The 25,746-nt window shown below is 44.7% G+C and overlaps 2 protein-coding genes across 2 annotated transcripts in view; both read left to right on the top strand.

Annotated features, from left to right (window-relative positions):
* Positions 1-16,902, top strand: part of LOC146968329 (uncharacterized) — a 139,425-nt gene extending 122,523 nt beyond the window's left edge. The window contains exons 12-13 of the mRNA XM_085760493.1: positions 16,444-16,767; positions 16,856-16,902. Coding sequence (XP_085616619.1) covers positions 16,444-16,767; positions 16,856-16,902 — 371 coding nt within the window. The remainder of the gene's footprint in view (positions 1-16,443; positions 16,768-16,855) is intronic.
* On the top strand, positions 707-16,388 carry LOC146968330 (butyrophilin-like protein 2). Its single transcript, XM_085760323.1, has 6 exons — positions 707-823; positions 3,781-4,119; positions 14,159-14,503; positions 14,610-14,720; positions 16,076-16,336; positions 16,381-16,388. Exons 1-6 carry the CDS (start codon positions 745-747, stop codon positions 16,386-16,388), a joined length of 1,143 nt encoding a protein of 380 aa, XP_085616449.1. The 5' UTR covers positions 707-744.
* Positions 16,903-25,746: the final 8,844 nt, after the last annotated feature.

Genomic DNA, 25,746 nt, shown 5'->3' with positions numbered 1-25,746 from the left:
GTGGTGCTGAGGAGGAAGGAGGGTGAGGCTGTGTGTTGGTTGAACCAGTTGAATCTGACACATGGCCAACTCCAAGCTGCTCTTCTGGAAATCAACAACATGCCTGGACAGACAGGTTTCTGCAGGAAGTGATGAAGTCTGGTCTGTTCAACACCACAGGCTCTGGACTGGGTTTAAATATGAAACACAGACTTAAAGGAGGAAGATGTGATACTGATTCATTTATGGTTCACGAGGCAACAAGATGGTATTAGTTTAAACCAGTATCTGTTAGATCTGTTTTTGAGCTTTTAGACCTTTAATAACACTACAGCTGTAAAGAGACAAGAAAACAGAGAGGGGGAATGAAAGCAGCTTGGACTATATGGGGCACCTGTTCATCCCAGTGAGCTACATGACAGCGATCAAGCTCCCTCCTTCTTTTTTCACTCTTTCTTCTTTGATAACAACAGGAAACACACCCCTACCTGTAATTTATTGACTGTGTGTGTCTTCAGCTGGTCAAACGAGCCGCGTATTCTTGTAAATCACGTGACCCTCCCTCTGCGTTACAACTGGGCGTGGAGTTCAGAGACGTGACTGCTCTACTGCTCTACTGACATACTGTAACTTGTTGCTTGTCGACTCGGGTCATAGTCACCTGTCAGCGGCTGTTTATTGTCTTCTTCGTTGGTCTGGAGACTCACAAACATGTAAGAGTAGCAGTAGAAGAAGTAGTAGTAGTAGTAGAAGGTGTAGAAGAAGATGTGTTCCTCCTCCTCCTCAGTGTTGTTGGTCTCCCTGTGTCTCCTGCTGTGTCTCCCTCCATGTCTGTCCTCTGACGGTAAGACCTGAACTCTCTGTGGTTACCGTAGTTAATGTAGTAAAAACGTAATTACCTACTGTAGTTAGTTACCGTGGAGTGAGAAGTTGTCATCAGTCACTCTCTGTCTCTGTAGTTACTGTGGTTACCATAGTTTTACAGTAGTTAGTAACTCTGGACTGAGCAGCTGTCGTCAGTCTCTCTCTGTATCAACATGGCGGATCACTTCCTGTTTTCGCTCCGTATCAGATCAACGGAGTTTCAGAGGATTATCGGTAAGTCCGGAGAACAAGACCGGGGGTCTCACTGTAGGGTCCTGGTGTGACCGTGTACATGCAGTCTGACATGACGCTGCCTCGTGTGGTGGCGCAGTTGTATTGTTTTCTCCGTAGTTGATGGTGTTCTCCATCATGTCACACCAGACTGGTTTGTTCCCTTCATAACACTCAGGTAAAACTATAACTGCATCAGAAACAACTATTAAAGGGGTCAGTAGGTTCCTGGTGTGACGGTGTGTTCAGATGCAGCGGGACACGACGCTCCCTCGTGTGATGGCGCAGTTCTATTGTTTTCTTCCTGGTTGATGTCGCAGTGGCAGCAGCAACATGGACCAGGAGTCCAGAGTCAGATCACTGAGTTACTGTAACAGCAGAGAGCAGATGGTTTCTGAATATAACTGAGAAATACTTGCAAATGAAATCCCTGGCTCCACGTCATGAATGCTTCTGTATAATGTATGATGTGGTGTAATCAAAAGTGTTTGCATTGATTATTGTTTTTTGTTTTTTTTGTTGAAAGTGGGTATATCATAACTATTTACCTGACGTGACTCTGACTGGCACTCCATTAAGACTATCTGTAAGCTCATTACACTGTATAGGACTTTACACAGTCCATTGTTTTTTAAGGAACGGACTGAGCAACAGTAGAAGCAGCAGAGCCAGTAGAACCTGTTGTAGCCTACTTCAGTATATGTAGCCTACTTTATATAACAGCTGTGATACTGATTCATTTACAAGGCAAACACGCTCCAAGCCTGTAATATGAAGAAGATGAGATAAGATAAGATCCCTGTCACTGTATCTAAAATAAGGACATTGCCCTTTACAGTTGTATTTAGACACACAACACAATCATGACCAATCATAAAACGAAGTAGGCGGGGCGGTGCGTGGCGCAGTGGTTAAGGCGGCCGCCCTATGTAGAGGCTACTACAGTCCTCAACGCAGGCGTCCCCGGTTCGAATCCCGCGTCGGGCAGACCTTTCCTGCATGTCATTCCCCCTCTCTCTGACTCCCCCTTTCCTGTCTATCTCACTGTCAAATAAAGGCAAAAACGCCAAAAAAATATACTTTATAAAACGAAGTAGGCTAAAATTTTTGACGGCGGCGACAACACAGCAGAACAATCCTGCCTAGGAGCAGCTTTTTTTTTTTTTGAACAAATGTCTTTATTGATATTTCAAGCTTTACATACTTAAACACACTTACAGAATTGTTCTTGTTAAAAGCTTTAAATTCTTTTGTTCCATATCTGAGTAAAAAAGTAGAAAAGGCCAAAAATAGGAACAGCATGAACAGAGAACCTATTGGCAAGGTGATTCCATATTCTTATGACAGTGTCAGAGGTGTGGAAGTTAAAATAAATGGTTGAATTGATAATAAAAATATTGATAATTATGTAAAAGTCAAATTGAGTAGAATTTCCATGGTGATTGATACTCATGAATTGAAATAATAAAAACAGAAATACACCCTTTTACTTTTGAGGGTCCAGGCCTGTAGGTGTCTATGCTGAATCATCTGGGTGTCCAGTAATGTTAGTCCAAAGTAAGTAATTAGTGGGTTCCACCTCCTCTTGAATAAGGCCATGTCAAGGTTGAGCTTTGCTGTTATTTTTTCCATTGTGTATACCCTGAGAAGTCTTTCTTTCCATTGATCAACGGTCGGGGGTAATGGCTTACACCAGGACATAGGCTAGTTATCATCTTTTTTGCCACCATTATGATGACTTTGAATAGATACATTTTTTCTTTACATAAAAAGTCACAGGGAAGCACTCCAAGAGCAAAGATCAGAGGGTCATTCCTTATACTAGTTTGTAAAATGTTAGAAAGTTCCGCCTGGATCCCCTCCCAGTACATTTTTAGTTTAGGACAATCCCAGAAAATGTGTGTGTGATCTCCAATTTGTCCGCATTGTCTCCAGCAAAGATTTGTCTTTGTTTCGTCAAATTTGGAGATAATTCTCACACACTTGTTCCCAAATTTGGTCCTCAGTCACAACATTCATTTCTAGTTCCCACTTTTCCTTTATTCCAAGAGAGCTCCCCGTTAAAATTGTCTGTAGTAATTTATATAGATGTGAAACAATTTTTTTTACCATCCCCTTTCTTTATCATCTTGATGAAGACCACAGAGATTTTGTGTGCGGTCATATGACTACCTGGCTCCGTCTGATTGGACGTCGCCAGTGGCTGCATTTGATTGGTGAAACACTGTCATTTGACAGAGTATCTGTTGGAAGCAGCAAGCCAAGCGGCTTCATTAAAACAAAACAAACAGATTGCGCATTGGATCAATAAAAAAGTAGCAAGTGTATGTGTGTGTGTGTGTGTGTGTGTGTGTGTGTAAAATCGGCAAGAAAACAAAACATCGCCGCTCGTCCTTCCAATCGCCGATAGACGATCAGATCGCCAATCGGCACAACCCTAGTCTGATGGACGGTTTTGGAGAGAAATGTGCTTGGGTGTGGAGTTTAAAGGGGTTGTTTCTTTAGTCTGGTGATGATCCAAAACACCAAACTAGAGGGCCCAAAGCCACTGAACATACATGTGCCGCCATCTTCCATCATTAAGTCTGTTCAGTGATCAGACTATGGAGCTGTCTGAACAGGAACTATCAAAATGAATGTTTTCTATGAAGACCTGGATGGCTGACTAACTTCCTGTTTGTCTCCATATTTGTCATTGTGTTTCAGTCTCTGAAGCGTTAGAAGTGAAACCAGGAGAAGACGCCACTCTACAATGTCATAGCTCAGGAAAAGCTGAAGTTGTACTGATACAATGGACCAGACCTGATCTGACGTTAGAAGGATACATCTTCCTCTACAGGGATGGTCGTGTTCATGGAGAGTCCCTGCATCCGTCTTATCGTGGTCGAGTGGAGCTGAAAGATCCAGAGATGAAGAACGGAGACATTTCTGTGGTTCTGAAGAACGTCACCTACAACGATAACGGGACATACGAGTGTCTTGTTGGAAATAAAGGAAACAAACCTAAACTCATCAGCAACATCACCCTGATTGTTCAAGACTCAGGTGAGTTTTACGCAGTCATGTGACAGAGGCTCAGAAGTATCTCCATTAAAACATAAACAAACAAATCGCACATTGGATCAATAAGAGAAAGTAGCGAGTAGCGACCGGAATGAAGCTCAATGTAACGGAGTAAAAGTAGCCTACCGCTTCTTCTGAAGAAATATACTCAAGTAAAAGTAACAAGTATGCTGCATTGAAACTACTCTTAGAAGTACAATTTATCCAAAAAGTTACTCAAGTAAATGTAACGGAGTAAATGTAGCGCGTTACTACCCACCTCTGCTGCTTATAGAGCAGCTAGGACTGAAGGTCTACAGAGACTCAGTTGTCCCACTCCTGATCCTGAATCAGACCCAAGATCAAAGGGTCTGGGGTAGGGATGGGCAATGATTTTCAAATAGCTGAACAGCCGTTCAGTTAAAAAAAATCGTCTTGTCTACAAAAATGTAAATGTTCCCTTTTTACTGTCACAGAAGGAGAAACATAAAGACTCCACCAGAAAGTTCTGTGTGAAACTCTGTCAAATGAAAACAAGTGAAACTGAGATGCAGCTCAAACTCTGCAAGGTGTGGACTGTGATGAGAAGCTACCGGAAAATATTGACGTAGTTTTACTTCCTCATTAACTCATTGAGTGCCAACCACGTAATTTCTCGTTTTTCGTTCCCATGCGTTGAGTGCCAAAAACGAAATTTTTCGTTTTTTGCTTTTTTTTTAAATTATGAAAATAGACACTTTAATACACATTATATGTAAATTTGGGGACTCTACGACGAGGAGAACTGAAATAGATGACGATCAAAGTCACATGACAGCTCATGAACTGGAAGTTTTTATCATAACTCAGCTTCTGCAAACGGAGTTCTGCATGCAGATGCAGCGCAGCTGCTCCGCTGCTGCTCTGCTGCTGCTCCGCTCTCACCCGCGAGGCTGCAGCAGCTGGGAGCTGAACCAGGAAGCTCTCAGCCCACTGTCCCGCCCGGTCTTCATCTGGAGCAACACCGTGTCCTCCCCAAAGTCCTCCCGCGGTAAAATCTGATGGTCTCTGGACCAAAGCAGACCGCCGGCACCGACCCGTACCACAGACGGACCGCGACCACCGGCGGGACCGGTGTTCGCGAGCCGCTGTGGCCGGCAGAGCCTCACGTTCCGCGGCGAGAGGCTGTGACACGGCACGGTGCGTCTGTGTTATTGCTGTTTAGTGGCGCCCCCCCCGCCCCCGATGGTGGTTTTGTGAATAGAACAACAATTGTTGTGTATATTTATCTTATACGAGCCCTTTGATCCAGAAATGCGAGTGTCAGAAGAGCGACAGACACAAACAGCGCACCTTTCATAAAAGACGCTCTATCTCCTTTTCTAGAAAAAAAGGAGGGATTTTGGTGAAACCCAGCCATGTTTAGCTTGACTTTTCTCAGGAACGGAGGCACGTAGAAACAAACGGTTTGTTGCCATTTGAAGGATAAAGTTAAACCTTTCAAATGAGCCACAGTATGTGTTGGTGGCAATAATATAGAATACACTATGGCTCTAAAATAAAAAGTCAAATATGGTCTAATTTGCCGGTACACTTGACTAAAACTTTGGAAAGGAGCGCGGCACTCAATGAGTTAAGATGAGCGCTCATTACATGACGAGGACTTCATTGAACTGTATCGCTGTGACCAGAAGCGGTACCGTTAGATTATTCCCCGGCACCGAGTCTCACAATCCACAATTTCATCTTTAAATGACGAACAGCTGTTTTTCAGTGGGTGATTATAAACGATGGACCGGCGGTACCGCTCCTCCACCACTTCTCATTTCAAATGACAGAGAGAAAGAGAGAGAGAGAGATGGGCAGCAGGGCCGCCGCAAGGGGGGTGCAAACAGGGCGACCGCCTCGGGCCTCGCGCCACGAGAGGGGAAAAAAACGGTCCGTAATTTCTCCAGTTTATCTCCCGATTTTGAAGGAAACCAGTAAGGGGGATATTTGCCACAGTATCTGGCAACCCTGGTCTGCCTGTGCCTCGTACCTCTGTCACTCGCTAGAGGCAGCGATACGCCAAGTTACAGGCAGAGTTGACAGTCCACCTCGGTGATTTTGGCCGCTGCCTTGATCAAAGCGTGTGGGGGCCGTTTCATATGTAGCGAGTAGCGTCAGTGCGAGTCTACACGCGGTACCGGAGCTTTATTTTAAGTTTTTTTTTGTTTTTGTTTATTTTTTGCGCTTTTAATGTCTTTAATTGATAACACAGTGGAGAGAGAGACAGGAAAGGGGGAGGCAGAGAGGGGGGATGACATGCAGGAAAGGGCTGCCCGATGCGGGATTCAAACCAGGGCCACCTGCAGTGAGGACTACAGCCTCAACATGGGGCGGCAGCTCTACCAAGTGAGCTAAACGCCGCCCCCCGGAGCTTTATTTTAAAACAACAACAACAACCTTTGTCATGGTGGAGCTGAGAACAGCTGAGTGTTCCTCTCCTACAGCTGACATGTGGTCTGTCACAGTGTCACAGTGAGTGCACCGTTCATTCATATAGAAGCTTCATCCTCCAATCTCTCTGTCCTTTGACTGTCCTGACCCTGAACGTCACACAGGGACAACATGGAGCTGCTTGTTGTGCTGGTTATTGACTTTTATTAATGTTTACATCAGGCTGAGTTCAACAGTATAGGCTACTACTGTGATTTAAGTAGTAAATATAATGAGATAATTCATATCAATTGCAAAAATGTTTTATTATTATTAAAAAATTGCAAACAGAATCATTTATTGACTATCAAAGAAACAAGATTTTCAGAACAAGGTTCCTTCATCAGGTTTAAAGTACAAGGCAAGAAATGACGACAATTTTTAGACACACACTATATTGGCAAATGTAGATGTGACGGGCCGGGGAGCGCTACTTCGCCTTGGGCCTCGCATATCTCCCAGTCGGCCCTGATGGGCAGTGTTGGGTGTGTCGCGAGGAGGCTCCGAGGGGAAGGGTGTGTGGTGCTTTTTTCAAAATTTTCTCATTGTCTTTCAGATCGTAGACCATAGCTTTAGAGTGCAACAACAGTATTCGATTGGAGATGACACTAACCGTCAGTATTCATAGTATACTGCATTACCCCAAAAGAAATTTAAGTCAAAAGCAACTGGACTTGGTTATTTGTCTAGGACAGGGGTCGGCAACCCTAGGCACGCGTGCCACGGTTGGCACACGGCGGCATAATCATTGGCACGCTGGCACACCGCTACCAGCTCACGAGTCAGAGTTTTTTTTTTTTTTCCGGGCTTTCTGCGCATTTTATTTTGAAAGGACAGCTGGAGCGAGACAAGGGCTACGCTGCCTCCCTTTGCGTAACTCTACTAAGTGTGAGCGGCACGTACGTTCACGTTGCTTTCGTGAATTGTAAACACACAGACGCCCCCTCGGTTTTAGCATCCAGCTGTTTAGCGGCTAATTCAACAGCAGTGATGGATAACTGTACCGGAGAGGCTCAACATGAGCTTCATCTGAGGAATAAACAGCAGCTTTTACCTGACGGAGACCGACGCCTGAGCTACGGTAGCTAACAGCTAACAGGTTTTACGTAGTTACTTTCTCTCTCTCCCTCCCTCCCTCTCTTTCTTACACACACACATACACACAGCTGCTTGTCTGTCATATCTGTTGTAAACCTTGTAATAACAGCAGCTTGTTGAGTACAGTATAGCGGCCCTTTGTCACTATCGACGCACGCTGCGGTTTAAAGGGCTTTACGCGTGCCAATGTAAGTGTAGGTGTATGCAGGTGTAGCCAAAGTGCATAACACAGCAACTGTCCAGTCAAAGCTTCTCCTTTGTTGCAAATTTATTTATACAGCCGACTCGAATACTCACTAAAACACAACAACACATTCTCTCTGTGGCATAACACGACCTGGCACGGTCAAAACCGTATGAGTTCCTCAGCGTGCGCACCTGCGCTGATTACCCACCTACATTTATCACTTCAGACCAATTACCTGAACAGAAATCGCCACCTACTGGCACAAAATGTGTATAACATCACAAAACAAAGAAAATGACCAATTTGGCTCCTACACACCGGCCCCTAATTGTTAATGGTGTGCAACATAACAATTCAAACAAACAAATAAACAAAAGGAGCCAAATGTTCTTCTTGAGTGATAAATGTACACAACATCATATTACATAAACCTCAATTAAACCCCATGGGCTGCCATAAGCAGGTAAAGGTTTAGTTACTGGACCTTTCATAACACTACAATTTTCCTTGAGATGGACAGGTCACATGAAACCAACTCTTATCAGGAAAGGTTTCGAGCATTACTGAGCAGCCAAGAGCCTTGAGGAGCTGCTGAGTCCACCACCAAGACGATGTCCCCAGGAACAAAACCTCTTTCCTCTTAGTTCCACTTCTGCCTCTGGCAACGGTGCTCTACTCAGTTGTCCTCCAACTCTCAGCCGGCCATCTTCCAAGCATGGATCCAGTCTGTACACCGAACTTCTTTTTCTGACTTTCCAGACATTGGGAAAAGAAGTGAGTAGTTGATCAGTAGCACTGGGTGAGTCTTTCATAGCTACTGCACTCACAGTGAAGTCCCTTTTCACTTTTGGGTCATCCAACAAAGCTGCTGTCTCCACAACACATTCTGGCCAATGCTCCTCTGACTTCCTCACAGAGATCCTGTTCACTGTGGCAGAGGGAAACTCTGTCTCCAAGGCTGCTCCACTGCTTCCACTCAGCGGACCATTAACGATCCATCCCAACACAGTTCTAATAGCGTACGGGCCATTCCCGTGGCTGTTGATGACCTCCCATGGTTCCAGCAATTTGGGAGCGTTGGTTCCTATCAACAAATCAACATTTGCCTTTATGTGTGGGATGTGAACGTCAGACAGGTAAGGCCATTTGTCCAATTCCTCAGTTGTTACCATGTTGTTATTGGTGACTGGCATTTTCTTTTGAGTCAGGACCTCTGGAAGACTACAAAAGTCACTACTGTCCACTCCTGCAACCTCCAAATCAGTGATGGAATAAGCTGGAACAACAGTCTCCTGGCCCATTGTGCTAAACACAAAGCTGGTTCTTCTGCCGGTAACATTCAGCCTCTGCATGAGATCTTCTGAGCAGAACGTGGCTGAGCTACCAGGGTCCAGAAATGCATATGTTTGTATAATGCCATTTCCCTTCGCAGACTTCACACGCACAGGAAGAATTGGAAGAGCACAGCCATCCTTACCGGCCCCTGTATAACCACATGTTTGGAAAGAAGCTGGTTGTTTCCTTTGCTCTGGAGCTGGTGGTTGCCGTTTGATGTGCAGCACAGTTGGATGAGTTTGACCACAGACTTTGCATGTTAAGCGCCTCTCGCATTCACGACTTATGTGACCATCACACAAGCATGCAAAGCAAACTCCCCTTTCCCTCAGAAGTTGAATTTTTTCTTTGTGCCCTTTTGCACTGAACTGCTTACACTCCTCCAACGTGTGACTGTGTGAGCAGCAAAGGCATCCAGCTTCGACTGACTCTCCAAACTCTGCCGGTGGCTCCTCCTCCTTCTCTGGCAATGTCATAGATGTTACAGTGGTGGCAACGATGTTTCCCTTCACCATGTGTCCAGGATGTGATTTAAACCTTGTGAGAGTCTTTGTGCCGGTTGCCCCAGATACCGGATCCTGGATGTCGCCAAACAGAGGATCAGAAAGAATTTTAACATGACGCTCCAGAAATGCAACCAAATCAGCAAAGCGAGCTCTCTGTTGTGTTCTTTCCACGACCCCATAGGCGCTGGTCCTCCATTGCTCCCTCAACTTGTATGGCAGCTTTGCAATGACAGCTCTCATATTTGCAGGCATATCCAACTCTTGCATATACTCCAGCTCCCCCATTACATTGCAACAGCCACGCAAAAACAAACAATACTCTTGAAGTCCTTCAACATCTTCAGCCTTTATGGACTGCCAGGCTAGAACCTTTTCCATATAAGCATTAGCAATCTTATATTGATTTCCAAAATGTTCTTGCAGCAGGACCTTAGCCACTGCATAGCCGCGAGCAGGAGCCAGATGCTGACAGCTACGTACCAGTTGTTGTGGCTGTCCTCTGGTAAATTGCTCCAAATAGAAAAGACAATCTTCTGCTCCTGCTTTATCCTCCACTCCTTGCTCAAATGCCTTCATGAACGCTCTGTACTGCAGAGGGTTCCCTTCAAACACAGGAATCTCTCTTGGTGGCAGAGATCTTGTTATTTGCTGTTGTACCAAAGCAGCTGTTATTTCGTTTTGTCTGCGCATGATGGTAAGTATGTCTTCGGATCCACTTTGAGGCTGAATGGATTGATGGGTGATTTGAGGTTGAGTGAATTGATGAGTACTTTGAGGCTGAGTGAACTGATGAGTGATTTGAGGCTGAGTGAATTGATGGGCGCTTTGAGGTTGAATGAATTGAGTGATTTGGGGTTGACTGATTTCCTTGTTTGATTGAAAAGTTGTCATTTGACCTTTAAGTTGGTGTGAATTTCCCATGCTTTCTTGCTGGTCATGCATATTGTAGTGATGTTCAGAAGCCATTTTAAACCTTGAGCCACGTTCCTTTGGTTGCACATGAAGTGGTTTATTTGAATTTATTGAACACTGTTGTTGCGTTGATTTCCACATTCCCGGCTGATATTCATTTGCCAAAGGATTCAAAACAATCACAGGCTCACTCTTCCCCTTTTTCTTTTCTAGGTAAGAGCTCATTGCACCTTTGGATCTTGAACCAGTACTGCTCACCTCAGAGGATTGCAACACTGCCAACTTAGCATTTGTTGCAGCTATTTCCGCTTCCAAGTCAAGCTGTTCTCGTTTCCTCCTCAATTGTTGCTCTTGCTCCTCCAATGCATGCCTTTCCTTCAGGGCTGTAGCACGGGCAATAAGAGCAGCTTTATCAGCTTCAGCTATTATGCGTGCAGAAGCAGTGCTTGATCCTACACTGGCTCTACTTCCTTTACTTGAGCGTTTGCTTCCCACATTAGAAACGCTGTCATTTGGGCAGATGTCATCCACCACCAGCCCATATGCATGTGCATTGTTCTCATTGTTTGTGACAGCACCAGTTTGATTGACACCAACAACCTCATTTTCGTTTGCATTACCTTCATTGTTTGAAACACCAACATTTTCTTGTGTATGACCATCAAAGTTTGCAACACCAACCTTTCCTTGCATATTACCTTCAAAGTTTGTAACACCAACATTTTCAAAGTTTGCAACCCACACTTCAGCATCATGAAAACACTCATTCAAAGACAGCAATTTTGCTTTAAACCATATTTCATGTTTTTCTTGCTCATCACTTGGCATGAAACCCAACAACTGTTCATGTATAGATTTTGCATCATCACACACAGCCCTTAATTCATACAAAGCATCACAAACCATTGTTTTGTCACCCTTTGTGATTAGATTTTTCATTGAGTCTCGTATATTGCTAGCCTTATTCAGCTTAGCCTTTCGTTCTGCTTGCAACCTTGAAAGTTTATCGGCAAGCGCCTTTTCAGTCATTACAACCTTTCGTCCACTCGCGGTTTCCATTCTTCTTCAGTCAGTCAGTCCACAGTTCGCAACAACAAAGTTCACGCAAAGTCACTCACTAATTTGTTTCGTTTACCAATGCATTGGATTTATCCATTCCCCCCTAATTGTGTGCACACAGGTCAAATGGCCATTGTTGTGTAGCGCTATTCATACCTCGGCATCTGCATCCGTGAGCTGGGCGCCATCGGTGATCAGCTGATCCGAGCGTGCTCCGCTCCCTCGTCGCTGCTGCGGTCTCCAGCCGAATCGCTGCCGACGCCTCCACAGCCGTAGCCGAAGTCCGCTGCCCGAATCGCTGCAGCCGTTCCTCCAGCCGAAGCCGAACTCCGCCCGTACCGCTGCGGTGGCTTCTCTGGCTTTGTCGAACCCGCCCGACTCGCTGCAGCTGCTCCTCCAGCTGATGCCGAACTCCGCCTCAGACCCAGACTCAGTAGCAACGGCAGCTCCTCCACTCGTCCTCCCACGACATGGCTTTCTTGGGCAGCGAAGGCCCACAGCTCCCACGCCAACAGTTTCCCAACGAGTCCAATGGGAACCAGGTTTTGACAAGTATAGCGGCCCTTTGTCACTATCGACGCACGCTGCGGTTTAAAGGGCTTTACGCGTGCCAATGTAAGTGTAGGTGTATGCAGGTGTAGCCAAAGTGCATAACACAGCAACTGTCCAGTCAAAGCTTCTCCTTTGTTGCAAATTTATTTATACAGCCGACTCGAATACTCACTAAAACACAACAACACATTCTCTCTGTGGCATAACACGACCTGGCACGGTCAAAACCGTATGAGTTCCTCAGCGTGCGCACCTGCGCTGATTACCCACCTACATTTATCACTTCAGACCAATTACCTGAACAGAAATCGCCACCTACTGGCACAAAATGTGTATAACATCACAAAACAAAGAAAATGACCAATTTGGCTCCTACATACAGTTAACATTATTGTTGCTTCGGTTTGAGTGTGGATTAATTCTTAACGGTTTGTTGTGTAATGTGAGTGGTGGTCCTGGTCCATTGTCGTGATCCTGTTATTGATGAGTTGTGTTTTAATAACAGCTGATGTGCGTAAGTTGCTGTAACGTTAGATGGCGTGGATTGTGATGAGAAGGTGTTGCACACATTTTGCAAATCATTGTGCAAAACCTGTTTGTTGTGACTTTCTTGTGTGATAAGCTGATGTGCCGCATACCCCCGCCCCCCTGCTTATTTATTTATGGGCAAGTTTGAGGAGGACTTTGTGTATAACAACAACCCTTTTTTTCCTTTTCTAACATGTTGGTACCGTTTCATTGACGATGTCTTTTTTATTTTCTCTGGAACACTGAGACAACTCGAGGAGTTTAGAGAGTACATCAACTCTAGGGTGCCCTCCATTAATTTTTCTTTGGAGTATAGCAGAGACTATTTCTTTTTTGGATGTATGTGTTAACAAAACTGAACGACTCAATACTAAAGTGTATAGAAAAAAAAGAGGCTTACCATACAGTCAGTTACTTAGAGTTAAAAGAATTTGCAGTAATGATGCTGCTTTTGAAGAACAAGCTACAGAGGTGTGTGCCCGTTTTTTATCAAGGGGCTATTATAGGAATACCCTTGATAATTGCCTACAGAGAGTTAGGCTAATAGAGAGAAAAGATTTGTTAACACCTAAACCTCCCCCTCCTACCCCTACCCCTAACATTGTGTGTGCCTGTGCCATCACCTTTTCCTATGTTTCTGTTAAAATTAAAAACACTGTTAAAAATCACTGGCACATTTTGTCTAGTGATCCCACTGTGGGACATGTTTTCAAAAATATGCCTATCTTTGCTCAAAAACATGCCCCAAATTTGAGGGAAAAACTTGTTAGAGCTGACTGCCATGTCCAGCCACAGCATTTTTTGTCTAGTTTACCTAGTGGCAATTTTTCATGTCACAACTGTGTCCATTGCAACGCCATGATCAAGGGTGATGTGTTCACACATCCACATTCTGGCAGGAAGTTCAAGGTTAGAGGTAGGATTTTGTGTAAAACTAAGTTTGTGGTCTATCTTTTAAAATGTCCTTGTGGCTTATGCTATGTCGGTAAAACCAAGAGGGAACTCGTATCGTACCCGTATCTGTGAACACAAAAGCAGCATTAGAAGTAAGGATGAAAAATCGTCTGTGGCAAGACATTTTAGTGCAGCAGGCCATGATGTTTGCTCTTTGAGATACCAAGGTATTGAAGAAGTTAGGTCACTAAAAAGAGGGGGGGGTAGGGAAAGAACACTTTTACAAAGAGAGGCGTTTTGGATCCATAATTTACAAACAGAATTTCCCAAAGGTATGAACGAGGAACTCCTTTTAAATAGTTTCATCTGATGTATTTGTGTCACAGCCTGCCGAACGTTCACGACCATTGACGAGTTAACTCGTCAAAACCGTTTTTTTTACAGATTACAGTCCACCTCCATCAGTTATGGATCCACACTCACTGTGTCTCTGTCTGTCTCTTTGTGTCCTCAGTTTCCCAGCATGTCTTGGGTGTAGAAGTGAAGGTGACAGAGGGGGAGGAGTCTGTGCTGCTGCCCTGTAAGGTCACTGTCTCTGATCAGTTCAACGCTGGGTTGTGGAGCGTTGAACGCCTCTCAGACAAGATCGTTCATCTACGTGATCAGAGAGGAAACATCCTGGAAGACCAGAACCAGGACTACAGAGGACGGACGTCCATGAGGACCGACTCTATGAAGACTGGAGACCTCAGTCTGACCCTGAGGAACCCCACAACCAGAGACAGTGGCACCTACACCTGCATCTACAGAGAGGCGGGGCTGGAGAAGAGACGTCAGGAAGTCCACCTGAAGTTCACAGGTCAGAGCCGTAGATACAGGTCAGAGGTCAGTGTTGTGTTGTCTGAATGTGTTATTTTATTGATTGTAATAATTCCATGTCATGTTGTTGTTTGTGTCGACTTCAGAACCTCCTACTCCTCCCGGGGTGATTGCTGTAGCTGTCCTGGGTGCTGTCCTGGGTGTTGTCCTAGTTGGAGCTGCTGTTGTCGCATATATGAAGTGTGATGGAGTAATAGGTGAGAGAGAGAGAGAGAGAGAGACTGTGTGTGTGTGTGTGTGTGTGTGTGTGTGTGTGTGTGTGTGTGTGTGTGTGTGTGTGTGTGTGTGTGTGTGTGTGTGTGTGTGACGTTCCATACGTTCTGCTGCTGCTGTCTGATGACATCATCATGTGTTTGTTGTCTCTCAGACAAACAGGTGGAGGTGGAGGTGGAGGTGGAGGAGAGGGAGGAGTCTGTCCTGCTGCCCTTCAGGTGGACTGACACCTGGTGGGTGAAGATGTGTTGTATCACGAGCAGAGGTGGGTAGTAACGCGCTACATTTACTCCGTTACATTTACTTGAGTAACTTTTTGGATAAATTGTACTTCTAAGAGTAGTTTCAATGCAGCATACTTGTTACTTTTACTTGAGTATATTTCTTCAGAAGAAGCGGTAGGCTACTTTTACTCCGTTACATTGAGCTACATTCCAGTCGCTACTCGCTACTTCTTCTTATCGATCCAATGTGCGATCTGTTTGTTTATGTTTTAATGGAGATACTTCCGAGCCTCTGTCACATGACTGCGTTTCACCAATCAGATGTAGCCACTCGCGACGTTTGACTCCATTTAACCAATCAGACAGAGCCAGGCAGTCACATGACCGCACACAAAATCTCCGCGGTAAAGAGGACGGCCACTCCGCCTCAAATTTGAGAAACTGCTGCTAGTAAATGATTAGGATGACGTCAGCCCTGGTATGTCGTGGATAATGTCTGTCAAGGTTCTCAGTCATCCAGGTCGTCTTATTCTTCTTCCTCCCCAGGAAGTTTAAACCCCATACACACCTGGAGACATGTGACTCCTAGTCACATGACCACCCCTCCAGTTTCGGGTGTGTGGTCATGTGACTTTGAACCAATCATAGGACCCCCCCCCCCCACACACACACACACACAGTCACAGATAGACACACAGACAAACACCCACACAAAGAGCTTATGGACAGTTCATAGATCTTTCATAGATAGGCCTATGTAAATTATTGTGGCTGAATTTGTCTTCATTTATGTTACTTTGTAAAAAATGTCATTTAGGCTTTTGTCTTAGTTGTTAAATGTTGTTCTTTGGCAATATCTGGTTTTTTCATTGCTATTATATTTCTGTGTATTTGATTAGGCCTACATTTACGCACTGATCATTAAACGAACAAATCAGAGGTTACTCAGCAGTTACTCAGTACTTGAGTAGCTTTTTCACCAAGTACTTTCTACTCTTACTCAAGTAAATGTTTGAATGGCTACTTTTTACTTTTACTTGAGTAACATTATTCTAAAGTAACTATACTCTTACTTGAGTACAATTTTTGGCTACTCTACCCACCTCTGATCACAGGTGACCTGCCAGGAGACGTCAGAGTGGAGTGGACGGACAGAGTCAACAGGAAGGTCCATGTGTATCAGAACGGTTCTGTAGAACAGGAGCAGGTTTACAGAGACCGAACAGAGATGAAGAACGACCTGAAGACTGGAGACTACAGTCTGATCCTGAATCACCCCACAGTCACAGACTCAGGAAGATACACCTGTAGAGTCTACAACAAGGACGGAGGCGGAGGCTTCCTGAGAGAGAGAAGAGTGGATCTAAAGGTCAAAGGTCAGAGTTGTTTGCTTGTATCTTGTTGTCTTGTCTGAAATCAGAGCTGTAGATTAAAACCTGCTGCTGCTGTCTGATGACATCATCATGTGTTTGTTGTCTCTCAGTCCAACAGGTGGAGGTGGAGGTGGAGGAGGGGGAGGAGTCTGTCCTGCTGTCCTTCAAGACCACAGCTGACCTGTCTGAAGACGTCAGAGTGGAGTGGACGGACGAAGACAACAGGAAGGTCCATGTGTATCATGATGGTTCTGTAGAACAGGACCGGGTTTACAGAGACCGAACAGAGATGAATGAAAACTGGATGAAGACTGGAGACTTCAGTCTGAAACTGACAGAGCCCACAGTCAGAGACAGAGGAAGATACTACTGCAGAATCTACAACAAGGACAGAGTCTTTCTGAGAGAGACAAGAGTGGAGCTCAAGGTCACAGGTGAGAGTTGTTTTTGTCTCAAGTTGTTTGTCTCTGGTTGTTTGTCTCTGGTTGTTTGTCTCTGTCTCACCGTCTTCTGTCTCTACAGAGAAGAAGAAACCGTCTACACCAGAAGAAACTCCACTGATGGTCTGATTGGTCAGTTGATCAGTCAGAGTCATCAGTGTGTTTGATGACGTCCAGATGATGAGCAGGACGTCTCCATGGAAACGTCTCTCTGGCTCTCCTCTTCTCTTCCTGTCCTGCTGCTTTGCTTTGTGTTGATGACATAATCATTTATCCTCCATGTTGATTCACCAGTCTGAGACAGTCCTTGACCTTTGACCTTTGACCTGAAGAGGACCAGGGTCTGTGCTGGTCCCAGAGACCACGTTCACCAGAACCAGTGCCTTGTTTGTCCTCTGAAGTAGTCTGTGATGGGACTTGTAGGGCTGCCCCCAAATAGTCCACCGAGAAGTCGTTAGTTGATTGGTCGCAGGAAAAACAAAACATTTGGAGCCATGTCTTGTCCAAATTAAGTCAAAATCTATATGACTGAACTGTGTATGAAAGGCTAGAGGGCTTTTAATTTGAAGAGCCAGACACAGGAAGTCGTGATAGTCACTTAGGCTACGTTCACACCGCAGTTACAAGTGACCTGAATCAGATTTTTTCACTCATATGTGACCCATATCTTTGCTTTTGACAGTGTGAACAGCACAAGTAGCATTGAATCTGACTTTTTCAAATCAGATTCAGGCCATTTTTAAATGTGGTACTGAATCGGATACGTATCTGATTTTTTTGAATGCGACCGCAATCTGAATCTGATCAGAATCAGAATCTGATCAGAACCTGTTTCAACTTTGTGGACTGTCTGCATGTGAAGACTGACTGGAGTGAAGCTGACCTCATCCTCTGCTTCAGAGAGGGACAAGTTGCACTGTTGGACCTGGGTCTCTGCTCCATCTCCGGTCCCGAACGGGCTCCGGACACGGAGCAGAGGGGGGGGGGGGGGTGAAGCGCTACAGCGCAACGGTGGCAGAGACCCATGCAGGTCCGACAGTGCAGCGAGGACAGTACGCTACGTGAGGAGGAGGAAGATGAACTAATGAACGATGAGCTTGGTCGCTAATGTGTAAGAATAAACTGAGGGATTTAGAAATAAAGGCCGTTGGCCGTAGCGTCACACTGAGCTGTCAGATGATGAGCCAGGCAGGCAGACTGACGAGTGCGGGACGGGGGGCGGGTTTGAATCCGAAGTGATTTTTTAAAAAAAAAATTTTTAGCATTAAGCCATAAAGTCCTACAATATCGGTTGCCGTTGCCATAGTTGCTTCCGTAAACACCGTTGTGGCGTGATGTCATCAATGATCAACTGCGCATGCGGGACACTTCAGGAGCTTGAGCTGTTCACACAGCAATCCATAGACAGGCCACATTTAAAGACATAATGTGAACAGCCAAACAAAAAATCGGATTTGAGCAATAAATTGGAATTGAGCATTAAGACCTGCGGTCTGAACGTAGCCTTACTGTCAGTTTTTTTTTCTTTTTGTTAATCAAGTTCATAAGTTGTGTGATGTGAGAGACTGTGGCAGAACAGTGTCTGAGACGGGGAGCTATCTGCAACGATTAGTCGACTAATGGCCCTGAATGATGACTATTAGTCGACCAAGAAAATCTTTGGTCGGGGGGGGGGCTGGCCCTAGTGACTTGTTTTGATGTCGCTAGATGATGATGTAGACAGCCTGGTTCACGTTTTCAACACACACTGCGCAGCCATTTTAGATGACGTAGCTCCTGTGGCGACTCGGCCAGTCCGCCCCGCAAACTCCGCCCCCTGGCTGAATGAGACCATCCGTGAGCTCAGACGCAAACGGCGCAGAGCTGAGAGGAAAGAAAGGAAAGTGAGGAAAGTGGAAAGTCTCCAACCTCAAAGTCCACCGTCTCTATGTAAAAGTTTCCCTACCAGCTTAATGCTTAAAGCAGAACTATGCAGGAATTGGGCTGTAATTATTGTGGCTCAGAGTCACTGTGATGGTTGAGTGACCTGTTATGAAGTGAATGGGGTCTAGGCCAATGCGCTCACCCCCCCCACTGGCTGAAAACCGCACTTGCAAGATCAGTCGTCCGTCTCGGTGTTACAAATCTCGTCAATGGATAGAAGTATCGCGAGAAACTGCCTTACGGCAGTACGAGATAAGAACGCATGACGTCATGCATGTCACGAATCGTGATTGGTTTGAGTTCGGAAAGTCGGAGGAAACCATGGAAACATGAAATGTTTACTGATGAAGTTCAGCTTGTGGCTAACGGGGAGCTAATGCTAACACAGATACACACACCATGGGTCTTTTATAAGATAATGTAATACATCATGACACACACACCTTCGCGTTTTGGAACCTTTATTCCTGTGTGTGTATGTCTGTGTCTTTGTGCCTGTGTGTGGCTGTATTAGCGTTAGCTCCGTGTTAGCGTTAGCTCCGTGTTAGCATAGCGTTAGCTCGGTGTTAGCAGGGCTTAGCAAACAGCAGTAAACACAAGCACGTGTAGGGGGGGTGGAGGAGGTGGCTGCGGCGAGGTTTTACGACAGTGACATGTGCCTCCCAGAACTGTGGGGGAGCTCCGGAGAGGGAAAAAAAGAGAAACCAACGAAGGAGCGAGCTATTTCCGGCCGACTTGCAAAGTTCTGCTTTAATCTTAGCCTCGTAAACCAGCCTCGCGGAAATGCATTTCATTTCATTTCTCAGAGAGTCTGGCCTCATCCCCCCTTTAAGCGTTTGGGGTGGGCGGCAGCAGGGCGGGAGTAATAGCAAAGACGGTTTAATATCTTTGGTAGTAGCGTTGACAGACAACCCCATTCAGCCAATCAGCAAGTTGGTGTAGTGACGGGGCTTTGCACCAGTCGGTCCCTGATTGGCCAACGTGTTGTGTCAATCACAGCGGGCGACGCTGATTGGCTCGGCCTTCTGAGGGTTTCAGTCCAAACGCTTAGAATGGGGGTGAGGCCAGACTCTCCCTCAGAATGAAATGAAATGCAGTTCCGGGAGAGGCTGGTTTACGAGGCTAGCTTAATCTAGCCAGCTCCATGAAGACCTCCACAAGCTCCTTGGACATTATCCCAACCTCCCTGCTCAAAGATGCCATCAGCTCTATTGCCCCAAGTCTAGTCACTATAATTAACAAATCTCTGATCAGTGGTGTTGTTCCGTCCTATTTTAAGCAGGCAGCCGTACAGCCCCTCCTTAAAAAACCCAACCTGGATCCATCCACACCACAAAACTACAGACCCATTTCCAAGCTCCCATTTGCCTCCAAGCTGCTAGAGAAAGTGGTAGCCAATCAACTCTCCGCCTATCTATCAGCAAACAACATCGGAGACAAATTTCAATCTGGCTTTCGAAAAAATCACTCCACGGAAACAGCACTACTCAGAGTAACAAATGACATCATGATGTCCTCAGATGCAGGCAAATGCTCTGTGTTAGTCCTGCTAGACTAAAGGCCCTTTCACACCGCGGACGTATTTTTCGTGCGAATAATTCGCGCATCAATATTTTTTTTCGAACCCCGGTTTTCATAACGGGTCCTTTCACACCGACCGCCAATGTGTCGCGGCGAAAATGCAACTTTTTTTTTTTTGTCGTGAGGCCGATTTTTCCGAGCTTTCGCCCGGCGAATAAACGCATCAACCAATCATGTGCCGTGAAAAGGAGGTCGGCTACGTCACACCCACCACGTCAGAACGGTCAGAACACAGACAGCTGTTCCCCATAACAGACGGTGGCCGCACAGTCTCTCACAGGAAAAAAAGTTTGTTTTTTTTAGCGTTTCACTGTCTTTGCTCTCATCTCTGCCAGTCAGCCCCTCCACCTGCTGTCTCTCTGGCGTACGGTCGCACCACACGTACACACACACACACACACACACACACACCTACACACACACACAGACACGGGCGCATGGACACGTGCTTGGCCGCTAATGTAAACAATGTAAATAATCTGTGTCTCGGAGGAGAGGAGAGGAGGAGAAGAGAGGAGGAGGAGGGGGGGGGGGGGGGGGGGGTGTAAGTGTAAAGAGGAGAGGAGGAGGAGAAATAGCAATAGCTGTCAGGATAGTGATCAGATATGGATCAGTGATCAGACAGTGAGCTGCTGTGTTGAGTAAAGTTGGTAACAAGACAACAGTGGCATAACGTTAACGAATACGTGAGAGGAGCAGGAGCACCAAATCATAAAGTGCACAATAGGGACTAACAGCACATACACTCTCTCTCACTCTCATCACACATTCAAACACATACAATACACAGATAACAATCATCCTCCTCTAATAACCACACTCATAGCCAGACACATACACACACTCACATAATACTCAACAATGTGTGCAAACTTGCTTACTTAGTAACCAGCGCTTTGACAAGCATGAGAATGTGTGATAACTGCAGCAGATCCATCATACCAAGGGAAAACAGGTGATCATCTGTTAAAAGTATTTCTGGGAGAAGATCCACAATTTGCTAAATTAGCTGCACAATATGTATTATTCTGCCACGATACTAGAAAAGTACACGAATGCTGATCAGAACGACTATTGATGTCATTAGGGCCGCGGGCAATCGCACCGGGCACTGGTCCCAACAGCTATGAAATAGCTGCAGGGACCAGTGCCCGGGCAAAGCCCGGGCACTACTGTTATTGTGTGGATTTTTTCTTCCTTATTATTATTCTTCGTCCTCTTCCGGACTATTTTCGATTCGCTACTAGTCCTGCAACTCGAAGAGTCTTGATCGGGATCGCTGTGCTATTACTTTTCTCAACAGTTTACGAAAACTGCGCAAAAATTTTGCATGTAAGTCAATGGGACGGGCGGAAAAAAAAGAGCGAAAAAGACCAATCATTGGAGTTTAACAAACGTCTACTGCTCAGGCATACTTTCACCTAGAGACTCCATTTAAACTTTAAACAGTAGACACAAGTCTTGTGTATTGTCGTATTACTCCACGTTTTGATAGGTCATATAGTTTTTGATCAATCCCTGATCAATGACCATGATCATTTTTGGAGAAATTATGAGTTTATAATGGGTGTGTATTGCACGGAATGTTCGTGTCAGAGTGCGTGACATCATCGGTTAGAGTGGGAGAGAGTGAAGAAACATTCTGTATTTTTTCTGGATAAACTGTCAGCACGGCCACAATTTACACTCTACACACATAATTTTTTCAGAATTTGTAAGACAAACTTGTTATCTCTCATGTCATGTGCTCAAAATATCAGAGAGACTTACAGAATTGACAGAATCAGCCTCTGAGTGCGGCCACGTCTGTCTCTGCTCCTCATTGAGTCCAATACAAATATTTTCTGAGAGGAGCAGAACGGCCTGATGTTTTAAAACTGCCAGCGTCGCCAAAATATTTACTGTAGAAACACCAAATCGTACCGAAATTTTCAGTAAGTCCTTAGAGCAACGTTGATCTGTGTTTTGTTCTGATAGGAGTTACCGTTTTGTCATGCTAAGCCTAAATGTGAGACCGGTTTAGAGGCAGAAAATGGCTCTTTTTCTCCACGTTTCTGTCTGTCTCAGCCTGCGGGGGCCCCTATCGCCGTGGTAACCTCTTTGATCCTCAGGCCAGAGCTCGTTAACTTCATAAACAATCCACCTGGCGCTCGTTTAAATGTTTATAAACACAGACACAGCTAAATCAGACTGACACAGGATGCAGCTACTAACTAACTATGTGTCAAGTCAGTCACACACACACACACACAGACTCTAGAGCCAGCTTCATGTGATTACAGTCACACACACACACACACACACACACACACACACACACCTTCATGTGATTAAAACACAGTTAACGTGCAACAGAATTTAAACTTAAACCATGATTTAATCTGGTTTTAAAGTTAAACCTTGTTGGTGTCACACACACACACACACACACACACACACACCATACACACACACACACACACACACACACACACACACACACACACAGGTAACCTAATGTGGTTACAGCTCCTCCATATCAGTGCTTATAGAAAGATGATCATGTGTCTGTCTGATCAGCTCTGTCTTGACCTTAAGGTCGTGGGTTTGATTCCCATGTTGACAGAGATGGCAAAATCGGCAGTAGCCCCGCGGCCCATTCAAAATTTCCCGAGAGGAAATTTTCTAGTTTAATATTGTTGTTGCTTTTTATTATCATTTGTAATTGTTACTATCAGAACCATTATTGATGTCACTTAATATTGTTATCATTTTTTTTTTTTTTTTTATTATTATCATTTGTTACTCTCATCACTTAAGAACAATATGTGTATGTTTTATATAGTATATAACAACTTGCAACAGTCTAATGATGCCCAATCTTACCACACATATTTATTTTTTGTTTCATGTGATGTAGACTATGTATAAGAGAGAGAGAGAACTTGATCAGCGCACACACATGCATGCTCTCACACACGCATAGGGTAAATCATTTTATGTATATTTTTTATTTATTTGTATATTGTTGTATATATTCATGAGTTGTACTGTGTCATTGATTACTAATGCTTTGGCAACATAGTTCTTTTAACTGTCATGCCAATAAAGCGAATTTGAATTTGAATTTGAATTTGAATTTGTGTGAGGATTTGTACATAGAATAAGTTCTGTGGGAAGGACATTCCACTGACTCATGGCCACACAGGAAAAAGAAGAGCTGCCAAACTGAGTTCTACGTTGAGGAATACTACACTCACCCCTCGTAACAGATCTAGTTAGACGTACTGTGTTTTCAGAGCAGAGTGTCACAAACTTTTTCAGAGGGGGGGCATAAGCATTATGAATAATTTTGTGAAGTAGACAAACATTTGAGTGTATAATCAGGTTTTCAAAGCTCAAAATATCATATTTGGCAAGTACATGGCAATGATGGTAATGCCGTGTTTTTTGGCATGGATCTTGAGACTACTTTTGTACAATAACCAGTGGTTTTGTAACTGTTTTACATGCCTGAGACCAGGATGTAACACAGTACAAAAAATGGGGCTTAATCATTGCATTTAATATGTACTTGATGCCTCAAGGGTGAGAGAATTTCTCATGTATCTGAAATTAGCTAAATGTTACTCAGCTTTTTGACATGCCCTTTAAAACTAAGTGTTGGATCTAACGTTACCCCCAGGTATTTAAATTGTTCTACGTGTTTTATTTTTTGCCCATTTACTACAATATCAGGGTAACTTTTAAGTTTACACCTATTTGTAAAGAACATGGTCACAGTTTTTTCCACATTTAACGTGAGGCATGAATTGTATAACCAATCACTAACCTTGTTCATTGCCTTTGTTAATTTCACAGCCACCTCTGTTACATTTTTCCCATGACTATAGAGGGATTATCTGTTTACCAACAAATCAGGATGCGTGCGCAACCTGACTGCAGAAAGAACCGGCTGTCCTGGTTACCTCCATGCGGTGTTAGCTAGCGATGTTGTCAGCCTACTACAACAGTTTATCACCTACTGATGTAGTGTGTGTTTTATACATAGACGGTTTTATAGTTTTATAACGGCAGGAAAAAAAAAAACGTCAGGACGGAGGATCGAGTTTGTACCGCGGCAACGGCAACTCAGCCACGGGACAAGACACGGACTCTCACAGCACGGCGTCGGTCGGTCAGCGGTAAAAACAACACTGTCACTGTGCATCCCTAACGTTACCTACAGTTATTTAACAGACAATAATGTTCAGGAAAATACTCACGATTACAAAACTCAGTGTCTGTGAGGACTGAGGTGCTGCCTGGTCAGAGACGAGGGAAGAGGACGGACATGTCTAAAGTCTGGAACAACTGCATAACGTAACTGTAACGTTACGTGTACTATTACTAATGTACTATTTTCTCTCTCGTTTGCCTTGAAAGGGGTGCGAGTTGACGCTATTCTGTAAATTTTGCGCGTTTTGTTATTTTTATCAAAACAATTAGTGCAACTAACAGCACAAAAAGACTTGATCACGGCTCTTGCTGCTCTCTTTCTGCAGGCGACATGCACAGTAGAACGTCTGTGACGTAGGCTGATAATCCCTCTATACACCTTATGTAGCCCCGCCCACTTTGCCACTTCCGGTTTGGCTGCGATTGTGTTAAGACTTCCGGTCAAATGCGGAAGTAAAAACTGATGTAAACAATCGACTGAATTTGCAGTATATTGCGGGACAATTACAATACAGACAATCAAATCAACATGGACAACACTGAGGGGTGTACTTCGAAGCGAGTTTAGTGGGTTATATTTTATAATTATATATTTTTTATTGAGTCTAAAGCCAGGCTTTCCTGTACTCTCTCTTTCAACCCAGCTAGATCGCCATGGAAACTTATGGTAACAGATGTTTAGCTCATATATTCAGAGTTTAATCCTAAAATCGGCTATAAAAGCGCCGCTGTTTCACAATTGAACTCATTTACAGCGTGACTTTTACTTTGAAATCCAAGTGGAGCTGGCAGAACCAGTACGGAGGGAGAGATCGCGCTGATCCGCTGCTGTTTACCAACTGTTGAGCTGAGCGTCAGGAGCTCATTTATATATAGGCTATTATATTACTTGGATATAAGCTGCAGCATGGACGTCGGAACTATTTACTGAGAGAGGGAGGGGGGGGTTGTTGTGAGGGTCGACTGTCACCTGGAGCAAACTGACAACTATATGATCAGAAACTCGTTCAACTCTGGACTGTCTGTGAAGACTGACGGGAAGCTGGCCTCATCCTCTGCTTCAGAGAGAGCCTTGCACTATCGGACCTGGGTCTCTGCTCCGTGTCCAGAGCCTGGTCAGGCCGGGACACGCTGTTCACGCTGTGAACCTGCTCGCTAATGTGTAAAAGAAATAAACGGAGGGATTTAGAAATAAAACCCTCCCTCAACTACTGTAACTTAAATGTGGCCATGAATAAACTTGTTTCGCCTACAGCAGTATTGCCCAAATGC

The sequence above is a fragment of the Trachurus japonicus genome, chromosome 18 (assembly GCF_045865225.1).
Source record: "Trachurus japonicus isolate A0001 chromosome 18, Traja_1.0".
Taxonomy (NCBI): Eukaryota; Metazoa; Chordata; class Actinopteri; order Carangiformes; family Carangidae; genus Trachurus; species Trachurus japonicus.
The sequence above is the reverse complement of the archived record's forward strand: the minus strand, read 5'-3'. Positions and strand labels throughout refer to the sequence as shown.